This window comes from Oncorhynchus clarkii, chromosome 4 (genome assembly GCF_045791955.1).
Source record: "Oncorhynchus clarkii lewisi isolate Uvic-CL-2024 chromosome 4, UVic_Ocla_1.0, whole genome shotgun sequence".
Classification (NCBI taxonomy): domain Eukaryota; kingdom Metazoa; phylum Chordata; class Actinopteri; order Salmoniformes; family Salmonidae; genus Oncorhynchus; species Oncorhynchus clarkii.
This window is the reverse complement of record NC_092150.1, coordinates 64,921,351-64,941,922: the sequence shown is the minus strand read 5'-3', so window position 1 is coordinate 64,941,922 and position 20,572 is coordinate 64,921,351. Positions and strand designations below refer to the sequence as shown.

Below are 20,572 nucleotides of genomic sequence, written 5' to 3'. Positions count from 1 at the left end.
AGAGGCGGCTGCCTACCTACAGACTTGATATCATTGGCCACTTTAATACATGGAACAGTGTCACTTTAACAATGCCACTTTAAGAATGTTTACATATCTCGCAGTTCTCATCTCATATGTATATAATGTATACTGTATCCTTCACTATCTATTCTTTACTATCTGTTGCATCTTAGCCGCTCTGTCACTGCTCATCCATATATTTGATACTTATATATTCTCATCCCATTCCTTCGCTAGATTGTGTGTATTAGGTTTTGTTGTGGAATTGCTAGATATTACCTGTTAGATGCTGTTGCACTGTCGGATCTAGAAGCACAAGTATTTCGCTACACTCGCAATTACATCTGCTAACCAGGTGTATGTGACCAATAAAATGTGATTTGATTTGAACAACCCTGATCGAGTAAGATATACATGGAGGAGCTATCCGTCTTGATTACTTCCTAGTCTTGTTTTTGCTGGCATCAAAAGTTTTAAAAAGTATTAATAGGAGACCGAATGCGATCGGACCACCATCTAATTGGCCTCCATATAACTCTTACAAAATTTCCAAGTGGATGGGGATATTGGAAATTGAATCAAAGCCTATTGGATGACAATTTGTTCTTAACTAAGACAAAATAATTTGCAATTTACTTTTTTGCACAACATATGGGGCACTTTTGTATGGGGCACTTTTAAATGTACTTTTAGAGACCATTCAATACCATACTCATCATTAAAACAAAAGCAGTTTACGGTAGGTAAAAAGAGATTAGACTAATAAAATAAATAGAGGAATTAACAACGCAGGTACACTACCGTTTGGGGTCACTTAGAAATGTCCTTGTTTTTGAAAGAAAAGCTTACATTTTGTCCATTAAAATAACATCAATTGATCAGAAATACAAGTTCACCTAATACCTTTTTTGCACTATTGGTTAGAGCCTGTAAGTAAGCATTTCACTGTACTGTAATATTCGGTGCACGTGACAAATAAACTTTGATTTTACATAATTTTGTAAATGACTATTGTAGGTGGAAAAGGCAGATTTTTAATGGAATATCTACATAGGCGTACAGAGGCCCGTTATCAGCAACCATCACACCTATGTTCCAATGGCACATTGTGTTAGCTAATCCAAGTTTATCATTTTAAAAGGCTAATTGATCATTAGAAAACCCTTTTGCAATTATGTTAGCACAGCTGAAAACTGTTGTTTTGATTGGAGAAGCAATAAAACTGGCCTTTAGACTAGTTGAGTATCTGGAGCATCAGCATTTGTGGGTTTGATTACAGGCTCAAAACGGCCGGAAACAAAGACTTTCTTCTGAGACTTGTCTGTCTATTCTTGTCCATAGAAATTAAGACTATTCCATGCGAGAAGGCCAGCATCCCGGAGTCGCCTCTTCACTGTTGATGTTGAGACTGGTGTTTTGCGAGTACTATTTAATGAAGCTGCCAGTTGAGGACTTGTGAGGCATCTGTTTCTCAAACTAGACACTCTAATGTACTTGTTCTCCTGCTCAGTTGTGCATTGGGGCCTCCCAGTCCTCTTTCTATTCTGGTTAGAGCCAGTTTGCGCTGTTCTGTGAAGGGAGTAGTACACAGTGTTGTACGAGATTTCAGTTTCTTGGCAATTTCTTGCATGGAGTAGCCTTCATTTCTCAGAACAAGAATAGACTGATGAGTTTCAGAAGAAAGTACTTTGTTATGGTCCATTTTGAGCCTGTAATCGAACCCACAAATCCTGATGCTCCAGATACTCAACTAGTTTAAAGAAGGCCAGTTTTATGGCTTCTTTAATCAGAACAACTGTTTTCAGCTGTGCTAACATAATTGCAAAAAGGTTTTCTAATGATCAATAAATTAACTTATCACAATTAACTTCTATAGAAAGTTAGCAAAAATAGATACGATTCTGCAACTATGGAGAGGTAAATACTTGTCTATTTATGGAAGAATCACATTGATTAACTCTTTGGTCCTATCACAGTCTACTTACTTACTAATGGCACTGCCTACTCCAGATGACTCTTTTTTTAAATCATATGAGCAAAAAAATATTTCATTTGATTTGGAATGCTAAGCCAGACAAAATTAAACCTGCCTATTTACACAATGAATATGAGTTTGGGGGCAAAAATTATTAAATATTAAAACCTCTCACTAAAAGCTTCACTCTGTTACAATGATGCTTGAATGAACTCGAACCCAGTCGCAGAGAAACACAGCAAACAGTGGGTAAGTTTAAATCTAGAACTTTACTTAAAGTCTTCACAGAAACAAGGCAACAGCACAAGAGTGCACTAAACAAAACATAAGAACTAAGCAAGGATCCAGCCCAACAGAGGAACCTAAATAGCCAGGCAACCAGGTGAACAGAGCGGGCAATCAATAAGAAACCATCAGGGTAACCTGGGAGCTAGAAACAAGGTAAGGGTGCCCTCCAGCAGTAACCTAAGGAAACGCACTCCGAAAGAAGCAGAAACTGTGACACACTCATACTTAAGTTGTACTTAAACCCCAAATGGTTCTCCAGTAGATACGGGAATATCTGCTCAATCCAAATTTACAACCAACTGATTGCAGCACTACCACAAAAATGGAGGCAAGTGGAAAAGGGAGAAGGTTGGGATCTTGTTTGCCTGCCATATATTAAAGATACAAATTGGCTGAAAGGAGCTGGCATAAATAGAAAAATATACCAGTTTAATTTGAGGACAAAAATGTGCCATACAGGTTGCAAAATAAATGGGAGGAGATCTGATGTACCAATTCCATGGCATATTGTTTATGAACTGGTACAAAAAACTACACTTGATTCAACACTTAGAGTTTTTCAATTTAAACAATTATATAAATTCTTGCCACTGACAGAATGCTATATATATGGGGCATACAACAATCTCAGCTCTGTAGATTTTGTTGTGAAGAGACAGAATCAATAGATCACTTATTCTAGTATTGCCACCATGTAGCTTGTTTCTGGTCACAGGTTCAGAAACGGTTAAAAAATCACAACATGCTCTTAAAATGAACCTTACAAACAGCAGTGTTGGGTGATCTGGAAAGCCATAGTCAGTCCATAAATAATATAATAATACTTGTAGGAAAGATTTTCATCTTTAGATAACAATCTGTGGATAATATACGATTACAAAGGTTTAAAAAATTATGTAAAACATCACAGCACAATTGAAAAAAATATGGCACATGGAAACCAAACAAGGGCGGTCTATGGTGATCGGTGGGATGGGCTGAGAGTGGCTGAGGGTTGGGATTATAGAGTTTATGTTTGGTAAAGTATTATTGTTAAGTGACTGTAAAAAGTACAAGTATGTATGCAAAATGTGTACAGTTGAAGTTTGACGTTTACATACACCTTTGCCAAATACATTGAACTCAGTTTTTCACAATTCCTGACATTTAATCCTAGTAAAAAAATCCCTGTTTTAGGTCAGTTAGGATCACCACTTTATTTTAAGAATGTGAAGAATAGTTGAGAGAATGACTTATTTCAGATTTTATTTCTTTCATCACATTCCCAGTGGGTCAGAAGTTTACATACACTCAATTAGTGTTTGGTAGCATGGTACAACGCATCTCTTTCCTGAGCGGAGACGGCTGTGTGGTCCCATGGTGTTTATACTTGTGTGCTATTGTTTGTACAGATGAACGTGGTACCTTCAGGTGTTTGGAAATTGCTCAAAAGGATGAGCCAGACTTGTGGAGGTCTACACATTTTTTCTGAGGTCTTGGCTGATTTCTTTTGATTTTCCCATGATGTCAAGCGAAGAGGCACTGCGTTTGAAGGTAGGCCTTGAAATACGTCCACAGGTACACTGCCAATTGACTCAAATGATGTCAATCAGAAGCTTCTAAAGCCATGACATCATCTTCTGGAACTTTCCAAGCTGTTTAAAGGCACAAGCTTCCAAGCTGTTTAAAGTCAACTTAGTGTATGTAAACTTCTGACCCACTGGAATTGTGATACTGTGAATTATAAGTGAAATAATCTGTCTGTAAACAATTGTTGGAACAATTACTTGTGTCTGGCACAAAGTAGATGTCCTAACCGACTTTCCAAAACTATAGTTTGTTAACATGAAATTTGTGGAGTGGTTGAAAAACGAGTTTTAATGACTCCAACCTAAGTGTATGTAAACTTCCGACTCCAACTGTATGTAAAATGGATATGTAAAATGTATGTATATCTAGCGAAAAGCTTTAAACATATTTTGATTGCTATTGTGGAGTCTGCTGTGTCCTTCACACAAACACCCTCATCTCCACCAACACACAGACAGTGTTCTCACTGTGCAGTTCACCATCGCTGTCTCATTGTGTTCAAACCTCACAGTACCTTCAGCCATAACCAAGTCAGATCCCCCGTGTTAGTCCCTGGTGTGGTTTGCCTTTCACACCCATGGAGAGCCTCCCCCTCTCACTATTGCATTAAGTACTCCTTGATTTCCCCAGCTCAACAAGATTCAGATAGATAGATTGCATTTTGGTTCGATATGAATAATACATGTTACGATCCAAATCATATTACGTGTTCGTTCTGGATCCGAAGAGTTTAGAGTTTCATTGAAAACACACGGCTGTAGATTCATTTCTGTCTCGTGATTGACAGAATAGTTACATTTATAGTGGGATTGTTTAAAAATCTTCAAGCATGTGCTAAGCATCTGTAAGATCTTTGCTTGATTGGGTACAGTTTATCCATACCTTACTGAAACCTATTGCAGCATACAGTATGCACTAAGCATGTAGGAATAAAGGAACAATGCAATTGTTTGGTGTGAGCTTCCAATCAATAATGCCGATTTGTCTTACCAGCTACACAGTAATGTTGCTTAAAATAGTGAAAATAGATATTTTGAACACAGTAAAGTGACCGGTAAGAAGATGAATTAATCAATGAAACTCCTGCTAAAATCCTACATTTGCTCAATGTATGAACTCAAGCACAGTTGCTTCCTGTACCTTTTAAACACCCAATGTCTTTCACTGCCTCATTGTCATAATTTTTTATCTCATAGGATAGACACTTAGTCTGATATTACAGGTGAGGGTTTCATAGGATAACCTATTTGTCATTAATAACTAATGGCTCTTTCATACAGTTTGACAGTCTCTCTCTCTCTCTCTAGGGGACCATAAGCTCCTGGGGGACCTGCTGGTGCTGGGAGGGGCCACGCTGTACGGCATCTCTAATGTGTGTGAGGAGTTCATCGTTAAGAACCTGAGTAGGGTGGAGTTCCTGGGCATGATGGGACTGTTTGGCTCCTTCTTCAGCGGCATTCAGCTGTGAGTGTTTGTGTGTGTGTCAGACCTATTGGAAATGATTTAAAATACTTAAACTGTGCTTCATTGAGCTTGTCTGGCTAAATGAAACCAATATAATAGTCCCATAATGCCGTACCTAACCAATCAGGCACTCCAGGCAGGCTAAAGCAAATACAGGAAAAAGAGAGCTGAACACGCCCCCATTCGCATCAACGGGACTGTAGTGGAGCGGGTCGTGAGTTTCAAGTTCCTTAGTGTCCTCATCACCAACAAACTATCGTGGTCTAAACACACCAAGAAAGTTGCAAAGAGGGCACGACAATGTCTTTTCCCCCCCAGGAGACTGAAAAGATTTGGCATGGTTCCCCAGATCCTCAAAAAGTTCTACAGCTGCACCGTCAAGAGCATGGTTTCATCACAGCCAGGTATGGAAACTGCTCGACATCTGACCGTAGTGCGTACAGCCCAGTTCATCACTGGGGCCGAGTTTCCTGCCACCCAGGTCCTATATACTGGGCGTTGTCAGAGGAATTGTCAAAGACTCCAGTCACCCAAGTCATAAACTGTTCTCTCTGCTACCGCACGGCAAGCGGTACCACCGGAGCGCAAAGTCTAGGTCCAAGACTCCTTAACAGCTTCTACCTCCAAGCCATAATATTGCTGAACAATTAATCAAATGGCCACCCGGAATATTTACACCGGCTCTATAGTATTCAGTCTTTCTCTATCTCCAGATGAGATGATGGCTTCGCTAGCAGCCCCATGCTGTCATATAATCACCTTTTCTTTCTATGATGCTTCTAGTGCCACTCAGAAGGACATAGGCAAGTTACAGTTGGCCCAGAACAGAGCAGCAAGGCTGGCCCTTGCAGCAAGGCTGGCCCACAGAAGGCTAATATCAGTAACATGGATATCAGTCTCTCCCGGCTCAAACTAGAGGAGAGATTGACTGCATCACTGCTTGTCTTTGTGAGAGGTATTGATGTGTTGAAAGCACATGAACTGTCTGTTCAAACAGCCAACACTCAGACACCCATACATACCCCACAAGACATGCCACCAGGGGTCTCTTCACAGCCCCTAAGTCCAAAACCGGCTCTGGGAAACACACAGTACTATATAGAGCCATGATTACATGGAACTCTCTTCCACATCAAGTAACGCAAGCGTGCAGTAAAATCAGATAAAAAACTAATCAGATAAAACACACACGCATACGCACACACACTCTAATACAAACACTCTACACACACACATTGTACATGTTATATTCTACATTTGTAATACTATAGTAATAATGTCTTGTATGATGTATAATGCTGTTTCTGATGTAGGCTGTTGTTTTGTTGTTATGTAATTACTTTATTCATGTTTGGACCGCAGGAAGAGTAGAGACCTAATAAATACTGTACAGTTCGGCGTCCTAACTGACTTTGGTGGGCAAATGCTCACCTTCGATGGCAACAGGCACACTGGAGAGTGTGCTCTTCACGGATGAATCTCGGTTAGAACTGTACCAGGCAGATGGCAGACAGTGTGTATGGTGTCATGTGGGCGAGGGGTTTGCTGATGTGAACGTTGTGAACAGAGTGCACCATGGTGGAGGTGAGGTTATGGTATGGGCAGGCATATGCTACGGAGAACAAAAACAATTGCATTTTATCGATGGCAATTTGAATGCACAGAGAAACCGTGACGGGATCCAGAAGCCCACTGTTGTGCCAAATGTCCCAGTTCTTTCATGGCCTGCATACTCACCTGACATCTCACCCATAGAGCATGTTTGGGATGCTCTGGATTGACGTGTAGCACAGTGTATTCCAGTTCTCGCCAATATCCAGCAATTTTGCACAGCCATTGAAGAGGAGTGGGACAACATTCCACAGGCCACAAGCCTGATCAACTCCATGCGAAGGAGATGTGTCTCACTGCAATGGTCACACCAGATACGCCCTTACATTTTTAAGGTATTTGTTCCCAACAGATGCATATCTGTATTCCGAGTTATGTGAAATTCATAGATTAGGGACTAATGAATGTATTTAAATGGACTGATTTCCTAATATAAACTGTAACTCAATAATAACATCTTAGAAATTGTTGCCGATTGCGTTTATATTTTTGTTCAGTTTTACTACTTTTTAATGAGCTCATTCTGAGGCTTAAAGAAGATTAAAAAAACTAGTTATGAGACATTGCCTGTCTTCCCTCCACTTATTTATCCACTTGTTATGTATGAAATTATCCCTACTGGGGAAGACAGTGAGAGCATGGGGACCTGTCTCTGTTTCTGTCTCTCGCTGATGTTAATTTTAGACACGGGAGCACCAGACGAGACCGTAACCTTGGTAACACGTCAGCACCGCCTCGTCAATTACGCTTTTTCACAGAGATGTCACAGAGCGAGACCTGGGTGGATTGTTTTCCATTCCTCTTGTCTGGAACAGATGGGGGGTGACGGAGGGAAAATGGTCTACCATGTTGTTTCTATTGTTAGTGCCCCTCTGGAGTCAGAGGATTCCGTCAATAGAATTCCCAGGATCTATTCTGTAGGGTCAGAGGGTTGAACCCCGCCTCGCTCTGATAGGATTGATTTGTCACTGACTCATCAGAACCACAGGTGCTCAGCAGTCAAAACTGAGCTTTTCTGTCAAGAGACTTGCTTATGATCCTCCTGTCTTACTCTCCACCCTCCGTCAGTAACTCTGTTGTATTCCCTATCTCACAAAGCGTCCCTCTGGCTGACGGGAATGGTTTTTCTTTCTGTTCCAGGGCCATCATGGAGCATAAGGAGCTGTTAAGGGTGCCCTGGGACTGGCAGATTGGTAAGTTACTGTTACTGGGATTTAGATGCTGCTCTCTCTTGAAGCGTTAGTTGGCAGCCCGTGTGTGTGTGTGTGTGGGGGGGGGGGGGGGGGTGTGATACAGGGATGATTAAACATTTGCAGAGTGGGAATTGATTGCCCTGTCTAGAGGAGATGCCCCCCCCCTCCCTCACTGTGTCATATCCTGCTCACGCAATCAGTTAGGCTGTAAGAGGTGTCACTGGATGATCTCTCTGCAAATTAAGTAGGGGGGGGGTGAGGAGATGGGGCCCTGAGCTAAAGATGGATGGGCCGCCGCTGTATAGTCAAAATGTATGGTGGAATGGTGTCAACCTTTACGAACATTTTGTTGTGCCGCATTAATTACTGGTAGGAGATGAAGGTGTCCACTGTTAGTTTTTACTTTGGTATTTAGAACCTAACAGTGGACAACTATGAAAAGCTCAAACCAAGTTTATTCACCCAATGGGTCAGACAGCTGAACAGACAAAGACATGTTCCCACCAGTATATATACCCCAATTTAGGTGAAGTCTCCTCCTCTTCTCCGAAGGTTACATCTTTATTGCATCTTTATGTCGGTAGAAAACTGTTCCTTCTCCCTTAATGTGACCTGACCTTGGGCCTGACCGTTTCTCACGAATCCACAGCTCTCCACCCTTATCAGTGACCGCAACCATGTGATTGTCTTTCCCTTACTCAGTAACATTCCAAGTCCCTGGCTCATATCCAACCTTAATTGACCCCAACATATACATTCCTCCTACAGAAAACCATTCACTTCTGGTGTAGAAACCAGACTGTGGCCCTTCTCCTTTCCATAGGATACCTGATGTCTAACAGTAACATGTTCTGACAGAACATAAACGTTCTGCATTCCCCTCTCTCCCTCAGTACCATGAACAAGGATATTTCATGTTTCAAGTTTAGAAGTCAGAACCCATCATCATTAACTGATAAATGGGTGCACTTTATTTGCTTATAACAAGGACTGTTCACTTAATATTTCATTTGAAACAAACAAGCCAGACAGGGTGCTACAGTACAGTATATAGTAGCCCCTTAAGTTGACTGAATATTTAAAGTACAATCAATACAATCAAGACAGCATGTTAGCCCATGAAGATGCCTGATTTTAATTTACACTGATACAGGAGCCCAATGTGTGACGTGCAATTCGCCGCTCTCCAAAGCCAAAGCAAGTGACTAGGTCCTTAATCCACTTGGATTTACCCACTTTCTTTTGATTGAGCGAGCGAGGGTGCGTGGTGCCAATAGCGGCGTTTGGGTAGCGTCCCAGGAGATGCTGGCTTGTCACAGGCATTAGCCAGTCTGCGGTGGCTTGAGGGGCACGCCATTATCTGTCACTGCCATGACGGACAACACAGCGCGCGCCAGAAGGAAAGATCTCCTCAGCCAAGATTGCTTTGCCCTAGAAAAATAATGAGGACTCGGTCATGTAAAATGTAGGATTGTGAGAGTCTTCCAAATACTTGGTGGGATCAGTTGTTGTTTCTTCCCTCCTCAAGCTTACCACAGTCGTGTGTTTTTTCCCCCTACTCTTAATAACCAGATATTGATCATAAGAAAGGTGAAAACAAAGGCCCATACACTGGCGTGAAATAAGATAGTTTACTTTAGATTCTCTTCGGGTGGTAGTCATGAATTCTCATACAAATACAGTAGCTCATCCTTCCTAATAACAGGGATTTGAATATTCATGGGATTTAGATGTGCTTCTAAAAGCAGTCTCATACTACTACATACTACTACTACATACTACTACTAAAACTTAGCCCAGAGATACACTTCAACTTAGTTAACAAAAGCAGGTGTCAGCCATATTGCTCTCTGGTATGCTGCCAGACAAAGTAAACAAGGCATTTTGAATAACTCATGAGGCCTTCTGTTCAGCTATTCCACCAACTACCAACAGCGCCTGGAGAAAAAGGGTTAGGAAGTCTCTGTGCTTGGCCTTACAGAAAATGGCATACATCTTCATGAGTGGATCGGAATAAAAAATAACGTTGAATACAGTGAGACTTCCTGGTCTTCAATGTTGACCTTTGTTTTGGTCAAAACAGTCTCGTCCTGTTACATGCAGTAGCTTGGGCCTGTCATGAATTCATGCACTAAACCAGAGCATGCCGATTAGGACTACAACTCTTCAGTGTTTAAATCTATCCAATTCCCACCTGATCAGTAGTCAGCTGTCCTTCAGTACCTTCTCTCTACAGATAAACAAGTGGATATTTTTGTTGTCTCTGCTGAGGACAACTCCTGATATGTAATGACTATAAAAATGATAAGCGATTGAATGGAATCCTGATTTCTTTTGGTGGAATGAGCTAGTCGGAAATGGCCTTTGCAGCATTCATAACGGCTGCGAAGGCCTGAGATCAGAATCTGACAGATAAATGCTGTTTACGTTTAGTTTTGACACAAATTACCATTGCCTGTCTGTGTTGTCTTTTCATCTGAGCCAGTAAAAGTTGTCTTTCATAAATGCATTTCAAAAAGTCAAACCTGAAACTAGACGAGCATGTCATTTTATTTCAACACTAAATCCATGACCGTGTTTCTGCAGGACAAAAGATGATCAGAATGTCGCTATATGACCCCCCCCCCCCCCCCAAATGACAAATTCTATGTTTTTGGGTGAAAGATTGATAAATTAGGAAATGCTGACATGATTACTTTCCCATTTATATCCGTTGGTAATCTTGGTTAAAACAGCAGTAAAATCTTGCGTGATTAACATCTGGGTCTATACATGTTAGGAAAGGAGAGTTCCGGAAAAAACGAATTCTCCACCCTCACGCCAAAGCCCCCCCATCTGACCTTTGTTGGCACACGCACAAAGAACTCGAGGCGAAGCAGTTTAAACACCGCCTTCGCCCAATCCTGATATGTTCAAATAACCAGCTACGAAAACCCCCAAAACTGAACTAATGCTGCTCGTTATCTCGCGCATTCCATTCAATCCCGACAGATTCTTCGGTCTACAAGCTGAATCTGCCCAGGAGAGATTAATATGTTTGGTATGCAGGAAGAATGTCACAGGATCCACCAAAATGTTAGATAATTGGACAAATCACTGCACGTGCAATATGGAAATGTGTTGATGAATGGGGAAGATGAGCCCCTCTCTACTCTGTCATGATGAGAACGTGTAAATGAGAACGTGTTCTCAGTCAACTTACCTGGTAAAATAACGGATAAATAAAATCATTCATGAAGATGATGATCTTTCTGTCCTTGCATGACCACAAGGAGAAAACAAATCTATGCAAACCCTTGATAGACAGACAGGTGAATGATATCTAGCTGGCTAGTTGGTATTCTAGAGAGCACTGTGCAGTTAATTATTATAGTCCAGTCTCTGTCCCTGCGGATCTGTCACTCATCATGCTCTGTGTGTCTGTGTGTGTGTGTCCTTCCCCAGGATTGCTCTACATCGGCTTCAGTGCCTGCATGTTTGGCCTGTACAGCTTCATGCCCGTGGTCATCAAAAGGAGCAGTGCCACATCGGTCAACCTCTCTCTGCTGACTGCTGACCTCTACAGCCTGTTCTGTGGTCTCTTACTGTTCCAGTACAAGGTGAGTGCCACACACACACACACACACACACACACACACACACACACACACACACTTTCCACAAGCCTCCAGCATCCATTCTCCTGTACAGATTTTCTTCTCTTACTGCTGCAGCTCTGATAAGATGAAATTTAGATCAAGCACAGTTTAGTGTAAGAGACTGTTAAGTAAGCCTTCTCTCTTTTAATTGTGTGGTCGAACAAATATAAATGATTTGTTTTTATCTTTCACCCTCAGTCTTTCATCTATCATAATTGTTACGATTTTAAGGGATTGTGCACCGCTATCATCTTAAACAATCCTATTCCACATATTGCCTTCGGTTTTTCACCAATTGTTTGGGAAACATTTTTGGTTTGCCTTTTCCCTCCCTGCTGTGAGCTAGTGATCGATCGCAGCTTTCACGCTGCACTGAAAGGCTATTCAGTAAATCAGAGAGGACCAGCGTGTATTTCTGCAGGGCATCAACGCCTTGTCGTTTGGGAGGATGAAAAGGAGGGCGATGAGAGTCAGTGAGGGCAGCGTGCCAGGGTGGTTGGGCTACAATGTGGGCCTTCATCTTCCTCCGTCCTGTCCGGCCCGGGTGGGCTGATGGCCATCATTACTGTTAAAGCAGCTAGACCACCAAACACTGCCCATTAGTCACGCCTTACAATAAATAAAGCCCTCTAATCGCTTTCCCAGCTCTGACTCATGTAGTGCAGATTACCGCCCACTGCAAAAGTGAGAGAGAAAGAAAGCGAGATTAAAATGGGTGGCTTTATGCCGTGTAAACTTGTCTCTGCACTCTCTCTTCCACCACAGCAAACCTTTGTTGTGTTAACTCTAAAAGTGGCTAGGGATATGGCTAATATTTTACTTGTATTTCTTAGTTATCCCTCTCTTTATGTTACCTTTAAAATGCAGCTTTTTCAAAGTCAATCATGGCCAATTAAAGCATCAAAAATGTCTGGCAGATGGCAGTCAACAATGTCTGGCAGATTTAACTTTATTGTATATACTACTGTACGTATATACAGTACCAGTCAAAAGTTTGGACACACCTACTCATTCCAGGGTTTTTCTTTATTTTTACTATTTTCTACATTGTAGAATAACAGTGAAAACAAGTGTCAGTATATGTGGGAACGCCTTCAAAACTATTAGAAAAGCATTCCAGATGAAGCTGGTTGAGAGAATGCCAAGAGTGTGCAAAGCTGTCATCAAGACAAAGGGTGGCTACTTTGAAGAATCCAAAATCTAAAATAGATTTTGATTTGTTTAGCACTTTTTTGGTTACTACATGATTCCGTGTGTTATTTCATGGTTTTGATGTTTTCACTGTTATTATACAATGTAGAAAACAGTGAAAATAAAGGAAAACCTTTGAATGAGTAGGTGTGTCCAAACTTTTGACTGGTACTGCACATGTTTATTGTTTATGATTATATACCTTTGTGATAGAATCTTTACTTGCCTTGAGAAACAAAGCTCTGCAAGAATGTTTTAGGTTGTTGGGTCAGAAGAAGTTTGAATGTCTGTACAATATTTGTCAGGTCTTCTCAGAGAGTTCATACAATATACAATGTTTCTCTCTGCCAGAGAATAGTAAAAATACTAGAACATAGTAAAAAATAAACCCTTGAATGAGTAGGTGTGTCCAAACTTTTGACTGGTACTATACATGTAAGTACTGTATGTAACCTGGAAGTGAGTCAGATACCACTCTGAATAGAGTGCTTTCTCTTTATCAATGAAGTCCCACCACTAGTTTTATTTGAACTGTGCTTCTTGGGTTGGCAGGCCCCTTAATAAACACAGTACAAAGTGTGCGATAGCCTCCTTCAGCCCAGAAATGCCATTAAGTCCTGGGGTCTGTGTCACTGTCTCCAACCTGCCCTGTGATTGGAGAGCGTGAAGTGGAGCGAAGGGTCTAGCTAGTAGCTACCACACTCCCATCAGCTCAAGGCTGTTCCTTCCATCTCTCTGACTGTTGTAATCAGGCCCTGGAGCTGTCACTAAGGGGCATCGTTTCCTCACCACAATCACTTCGCCCCAATCACAGTCCAGAGATGCTGTCTGTTGATCTTTTGAGTACGAGCAGGGTAGCTTCTGATAAGAACTGATCCTTGCATCAGCAGTCTGGAGGTGGTGAAGACAAGAGTGAGTGGACCTTGCAGTATTGTAATACAGGAACAATACAATCACAGGGCAGAGAGGCTTTTTTTTGTTTTAGCAATTTATTGGGAAATTGTAATAAACTCGTATTTTCCGGTATTGTTGTAAGGTCTAGTGTAGGTCACAAATCCAAGAGGATAACATCAGAGCGTTCAATGGAACGTTCTGTGGTATACATCACTAAATCATTCACTCCAATCATTTTAATTGTACAACTGGAGCATAAACCTCTAGTCTATTTTGTCAGTTCATTTGTATTAGCTCGCCCACATGCCAGATTCTCTGGGGTATTACCGACCATGAGAATAATTCATTATATTCTTCTCCTTGTTTTGGGGGAGAACAGCTTCATTGTTCCGTGCTCAGAAAGGCTAGAGAGATTATTACCAAATGCTACGAGCGGTAGCAGAATTCAGGAAGTATCCATTGCGGTCTGTCCATGAAATTAACATTTCCTAATAATATTAGACCTCTACCTTGTCTCATTTGTTATGTTGGGTCAACAGCAGCCAGTGCAATGGAGAGGGGATAAGTATATGCAGTACACAGGCCACTTGTTATTTACCTTTGTGGATACATGCAGAGCAAGAGAACAGATAAACAATATTTTTTTACAAAATCTCTCCCTCTTTTGTTTCTCTCTCTTGCTCCCTCTTCTCTCTCTCTCCCCCTCCCCCTCCCTGTCCCTGTAAGCTTCCTCAAGGTGGTCTTGCATTGACAAATAGCCACGTCTACTGCAGACCACCACCCCAATCAGTCCTCTGCTGATTCCTCTCTATATGCATGCTCCCCTACCCACTGTGTAGAATATGAATGACTTATTCTACACCTGTAATCCATTGGAAGCCATTGCAGGCAGTCAGTGTGGGAAGTAAGAGAGAAGTGAACTCAATATTGGCATGGCCTCTGGATGCATTTCTACAGCGTCTGCGCTGCTTTGAAGGCAAGAGCTATTACCGACCAGACTCGACCAGCAATCCCCAAAGAACCAGAAAATGATTGAGTTGTACTTTGGATAATATGTCTGTCTTTTAAGCACTGAAAGAGTACATATCTTAAGGTACCAAAGTCATTCAAATTGCCAGTCTTGGCAGAGAAGAAAGCATTCCATTCAACACCTGAGACATATCTGTCCTTTGGAGTTTCTACTATAGGACCATGCTACTGTGTCTGATTGAATCATTCAAAGATGAATCATAGCAGTTTCTAATTTCTTTATTTTCTCATTTTGTTAGTCGTCTGATGCCCTTATTGCACCTACAGTCAACGTAAAGTAAACATTAAATCTTGTTCCAATCAAATTGCTTAGGAACAACACAAGCATCCATGTTCCTCGCCAGAACTAATTGCTTTTGAACTCCTAAGGGGAGATGCAGGGACTTGTGGGCTATTATTGACAGTGGAGGATGAATTCATATTAATAGCATTATACTGTAGAGCATCAGGAGGGTAGTGGAGAATGTAAAGGTCTCTAATTAGTTTCAGTATTGATGGAATATTCTGCATTAAGATCTGACACAATGCCTTGGCTGTGATAGATAGACACTGGCATTTTGGCTAAAACATTTGCAGCATTTAGCTGAGCAAATTTGAATGAATATGCCCTATCATTCTCTCCATATATTAGCAACAACAATACTGTATGTAACGGTTGGTTTATTAGTGTTGTGCTGTAAATCGACTGCAGGGAAAGATGAGGGAACAAGGAAGTTGTTGAGGCAGCGTTTATTGATTTGGCTTCGGACTCTGTCTCAGCCCCCTGACCAGACCACTTTGACCACAGCTGTAATCTTTGCCTCTAACCAGTCTAGCGTGAGGAATGAACGCATCGGCGTGATGGAATGCTTGTGTCAGCGGTTCACAATATGTGCTTTATGGGACAATACAATTCTCAGGAGAGCATACTGTCCAATGTTGAAATGATAGTGGTGTCCGGAATTACTTTTCAAAAATACATGTTTGTCCTTGGGTGGAAATCGTCAATCATGAAGATTGCAGTGCTAATGGTTTGGTTAAACAGTGCTGGGAGCAGCAGGAGCAGAAAACCAAGATCTTCTACCTCTATCCTCAGACAGTCATATTTGATTCATATTCTCTAAATGTCTCATGTCCTCACAGTATAGCGAAGCTGGGATGCATTCAAATGAGCTGTGGCTGGTGTCATGTGATGCTATCTCTAACTGCTGCGACCACAGTAGGAGGAGACCATGGCCTGATGGGAGTCTAATCTCTAAACTCTCGTGCAAATCACAAATCATAATCCCAGAACAGAGCAACAAGGGAAAGGTACAGGCAAAGGGCAATCAACAATAACACACCATCTGCTTAAATGAAAACGGCTATATTTGAATTCTCCCCGAAGATTTTACGACATTGGATGATGAACAGTGGTGGTGAAAGTCTTTTTCCCTTTCCTCTCGCTTCTGAGTTTCTATCACGGTATGCAGGGCTGTAGCCGTGTCTAGGTTCATGTCAACTAGAGTATGTGGAGATGTAGAATGTATTCCTCTCAGTTTTCAGTTATGGCTTTCTCCTCTCATATATTCTCCCTCCCTGCAAAAGCACTGTCTCTGTGCCTGTTACTCCACGTGTTAATAAAAGCCTTGACTGGGGCTGTTGCGGTGACCATATTACCGCCACACCGGTGGTCAAGAGTCACAAAGGCAGTCAAATTCCACATGACCGTTTAGTCACAGTAATTAGGCTTCTCTATGCTCTGACGCTGCTGATGGTCATTAGTAGCCTACCAAACTTGCTAACTGCCTGGTACTCAGCACTCTATTGTCCCTCTAATTACTCTGATATCAATGCAAATGTCTTCAAAAATCTAATCAAACACTTCAAGAGAGCCCATGAGCTCATGTTGCACAACATTTCTACAGGCTATGCAACTGCTAGAGAAAACAGAGTGATGGCCGCTAATAAAAAGATGAGCATCCCATCAGCTTTCTATAGGCTAGGCCTACTATATTCATTTCTCAACTTTCCTAATATTAAGCACATTGCTTCTCTTTACAACAGGAGTATAGCCTACCTGGCTCGCATGAAAATAAACCACAGGAAAAGCATCCTCCATTCGCTATTTAAGTGCATAAAGTTCCCTCAGCGCTCACAACAAGCAACCTCTGACAAAGGTCCCTCTACTTCTATTCGAGTTGGAAATTATGAATCAGACACCTTATTGATAGCAACAGCTCCTGGAATCAGAAGTTTTATGGACTCAGTGGAGGAACGTAGTCAGAGAAATGCTGATGAATGTCTTGCTTGAGCTGTGCATGCAACTGATTCACCTCTGATGGACAGAGGCAATGTGTATTGGAAGAGATTTCGGAATGTTCTTCGCCCAGCATACTGCAGTAAGGCCACAAAGGGAATGCCGGCGTGAAATTCGATGCATTATCAAGTGCTTGTCAAATTGTGAATGAGAGACTATTGGAGTGTGCACAGCCTGCGCAAAAAAAACCCAAGCAGAGCTCATGCCTTTCAAGCGACTTTTTCCAAATCATCATTAGATTCTCATCATGCGGCCTTACAATGTATTAAAAGTCCAAACATGTAGCCCAACGTTTGTAGAACAACTGAATTTACATAACTCTAAATTAAGCATATAGAAGTACCTATTTCTTTGATAACCGCTCAACACAGATTATCCGCATGTGCGCTCTCCCTCAAATCGTTTGGAGACTTTATTTATATTTTTATTCAGCTTTGTTCAAGTTGTATTCCTCATAATATAAAATAATTATCCGGAATTATAAACAAATATTGTCTGCTAAAGGAACTAGTGTAGCCCACAGCCATTTGGCATAGCCACATCAGGACCTAACATATGGACAACTCATTATGCTATTCTGTTCTTCTGAAATAGACTACATTTTCTTCATATCATGCTTCTTTAGACCTGCCTAAAATAAATCATGGATTTATTGTGAAAGTATAGGCTATATTACATGGATGTATTGTGTGGAAGCCAGGAGATGCTAAATATGTTTATGTTAATTAATGATCGATCAATTACCGTGAGACCGACAGTTATTTGCTTGACAATCACCGGCTGACGAAATTTCTTGACAGAGTCATTTGCATGATTTGTTTCACGTGGTCTACATTGATATTGTTCTCAGGAGTGTTTACTTTAGCAAATGCTAAATTGAAACCCTGCAGACGAAGTATTGCTGCGCAGCAAAAGGGGTGTGTGTCTCCAGAGAGAGATAATTCCTGGTTGTCAGGGTAATGATTCATATTTCAGTGGCACGAAATGGGAAGGATTAATTATGTCGTTATTTGTGATGACTCCCTCTGCCTGCTTCTGTGACAGTGACGTTCATGCGTCATGTATTTAATGTTGTTTCTGTAAATGTATGGCCAAAATGTTTTTATATCTACTCTATTCTGTGTTTGGCTGCTATTGTTCCGAGACAATATTATATTCATTGTATGCTATTCATCTATTTCGTTCCTTGGTTGTTTATCTTGTCTAGTTTGTTTGGTTTCTAGAGGATTGCTCCATATTGCTGCAGCATAAGGCACATCTAGACACAATCTCAGGCCAAAGGCAATCGACGGGCTAAATAAAAGCCTGGACTTTACTAATTCATCCATATTTCTCAAAAGCTTAGAACACATGGTAATGGTGGTGTGTGTGTGCTTTTCTCTTCCACACTCTATGCTTCTCTCTTTCTCTTTATCACTCTACCTCTCTCTCTCGCTGCTAGCTCCAACACCCAGGAGCCGTATAATTGTGTACAGTGCGTTCAGAAAGTATTCAGACCCCTTGACTTTTTCCACATTTTGTTAGGTTACAGGTTACAATCGTTTTCCCCCTAATCAATCTACACACAATAACCCATAATGATAAAGCAAATAAAGTTTTTTTCAGGCCCTTTACTAAGTACTTTGTTGAAGCACCTTTCTCAGCGATTACAGCCTTGAGACTTCTTGGGTATGATGCTACAAGCTTGGCACACTTGTATTTAGGGAGTTTGTCCCATTCTTCTCTGCAGATCCTCTCAAGCTTTGTTAGGTTTGATCGGGAATGTCACTGCACATCTATTTTCAGGACTCTCCAGAGATGTCCAATCGGGTTCAAGTCCGGGCTCTGGCTGGGCTACTCAAGGACATTCAGAGACTTGTCCCCGAAGTCACTCCTACATTGTCTTGACTGTGTGCTTAGGGTCGTTGTCCTGCTGGAAGGTGAACCAGGTTTTCATGAAGGATCTCTCTGTACTTTGCTCCGTTCATCTTTCCCTCGATCCTGACTAGTCTCCCAGTCCCTGCCGCTGAAAAACATCCCCACAGCATGATGCTGCCACCACCATGCTTCACCGTAGGGATGGTGCCAGGTTTCCAAAGAGTTCAATCTTGGCTTCATCAGACAAGAGAATTGTGTTTCTCATGGTCTGAGAGTAGTCCTTTAGATGCCTTTTGGCAAACTCCAAGCGTGCTGTTATGTGCCTTTTACTGAGGAGTGGCTTCCGTCTGGCCACACTACCATAAAGGCCTGATTGGTGGCTGTCCTTCTGCAGAGATGGTTTTCCTTCTGGAATGTTCTCCCATCTCCACAGAGGAACTCTGGAGCTCTGTCAGAGTGACCATCAAGTTCTTGGTCAACTCCCTGACCAAGGTCCTTCTCCCCCGATTGCTCAGTTTAGGAAGAGTCTTGGTGATTCCAAACTTCTTCCATTTAAGAATGATGCATACCACTGTGTTCTTGGGGACCTTCAATGCTGCATAAATGTTTTGGTACCCTTCCCCAGATCTGTGCCTTGACACAATCCTGTCTCGGAGCTCCATGGACAATTCCTTCGAGCTCATGGCTTGCTTTTTGCTCTTACATGCACTGTCAACTTTGGGACCTTATATAGACATGTGTGTGCCTTTCCAAATAATGTCCAGTCAATTGAATTTACCACAGGTGAACTCCAATCAAGTTGTAGAAACATCTCATGATGATCAATTGCAACAGAATGCAGCTGAGCTCAGTTTCGAGTCTCATAGCAAAGGGTCTGAGTACTTATGTAAAGGTATTTCTGCTTTTAAAAACAAAAAATTAAATCTCCCCAATTTCGTGGTATCCAATTGTTAGTAGTTACAATCTTGTCTCATCGCTACAACTCCCGTACGGGCTTGGGAGAGACGAAGGTCGAAAGCCATGCGTCCTCCGAAACACAACCCAACCAAGCTGCACTGCTTCTTAACACAGTGCGCATCCAAACCGGAAGCCAAACCGCACCAATGTGTCGGAGGAATCACCGTGCACCTGGCGACCTGGTTAGCATGCAATGCGCCACAGGAGTCGCTAGTGCGCAATGAGACAAGGATACCGCTACCGGCCAAACCCTTCCTAACCTTGACGATGCTAGGCCAATTGTGAGTCGCCCCACGGACCTCTCGGTCGCGGCCGGCTGCGACAGAGCCTGGGCGCGAACCCAGAGTCTCTGGTGGCACAGCTAGCACTGCGATGGAGTTCCCTAGACCACTGCGCCACCCGGGAGACCTCTGCGTTTTATTTTTAATACATTCGCAAAATTTTTTAAACCTGTTTTCACTTTGTCATTATGGGGTATTGTTGTGTTGATTGATGGGAAAAAATGTAATCCATTTTAGAATAAGGCTGTAACGTAACAAAGTGTGGAAAAAGTCAAGGGGTCTGAATACATTTCAAATGTACTGTATGGTGTGGTAATCGTGTTTACCCAGAGAAGGGGCTGCTG

At 41.9% G+C, this 20,572-nt stretch overlaps 1 protein-coding gene across 2 annotated transcripts in view; it reads left to right on the top strand.

The window, feature by feature from the left end:
* The window catches only part of LOC139407140 (solute carrier family 35 member F1-like), a 113,538-nt gene that overhangs the window by 86,780 nt on the left and 6,186 nt on the right, over positions 1-20,572 (top strand). For both annotated transcript variants that reach the window (XM_071150588.1, XM_071150589.1), the window contains exons 5-7: positions 5,143-5,299; positions 8,051-8,103; positions 11,548-11,702. In XM_071150588.1, coding sequence (XP_071006689.1) covers positions 5,143-5,299; positions 8,051-8,103; positions 11,548-11,702 — 365 coding nt within the window. The remainder of the gene's footprint in view (positions 1-5,142; positions 5,300-8,050; positions 8,104-11,547; positions 11,703-20,572) is intronic.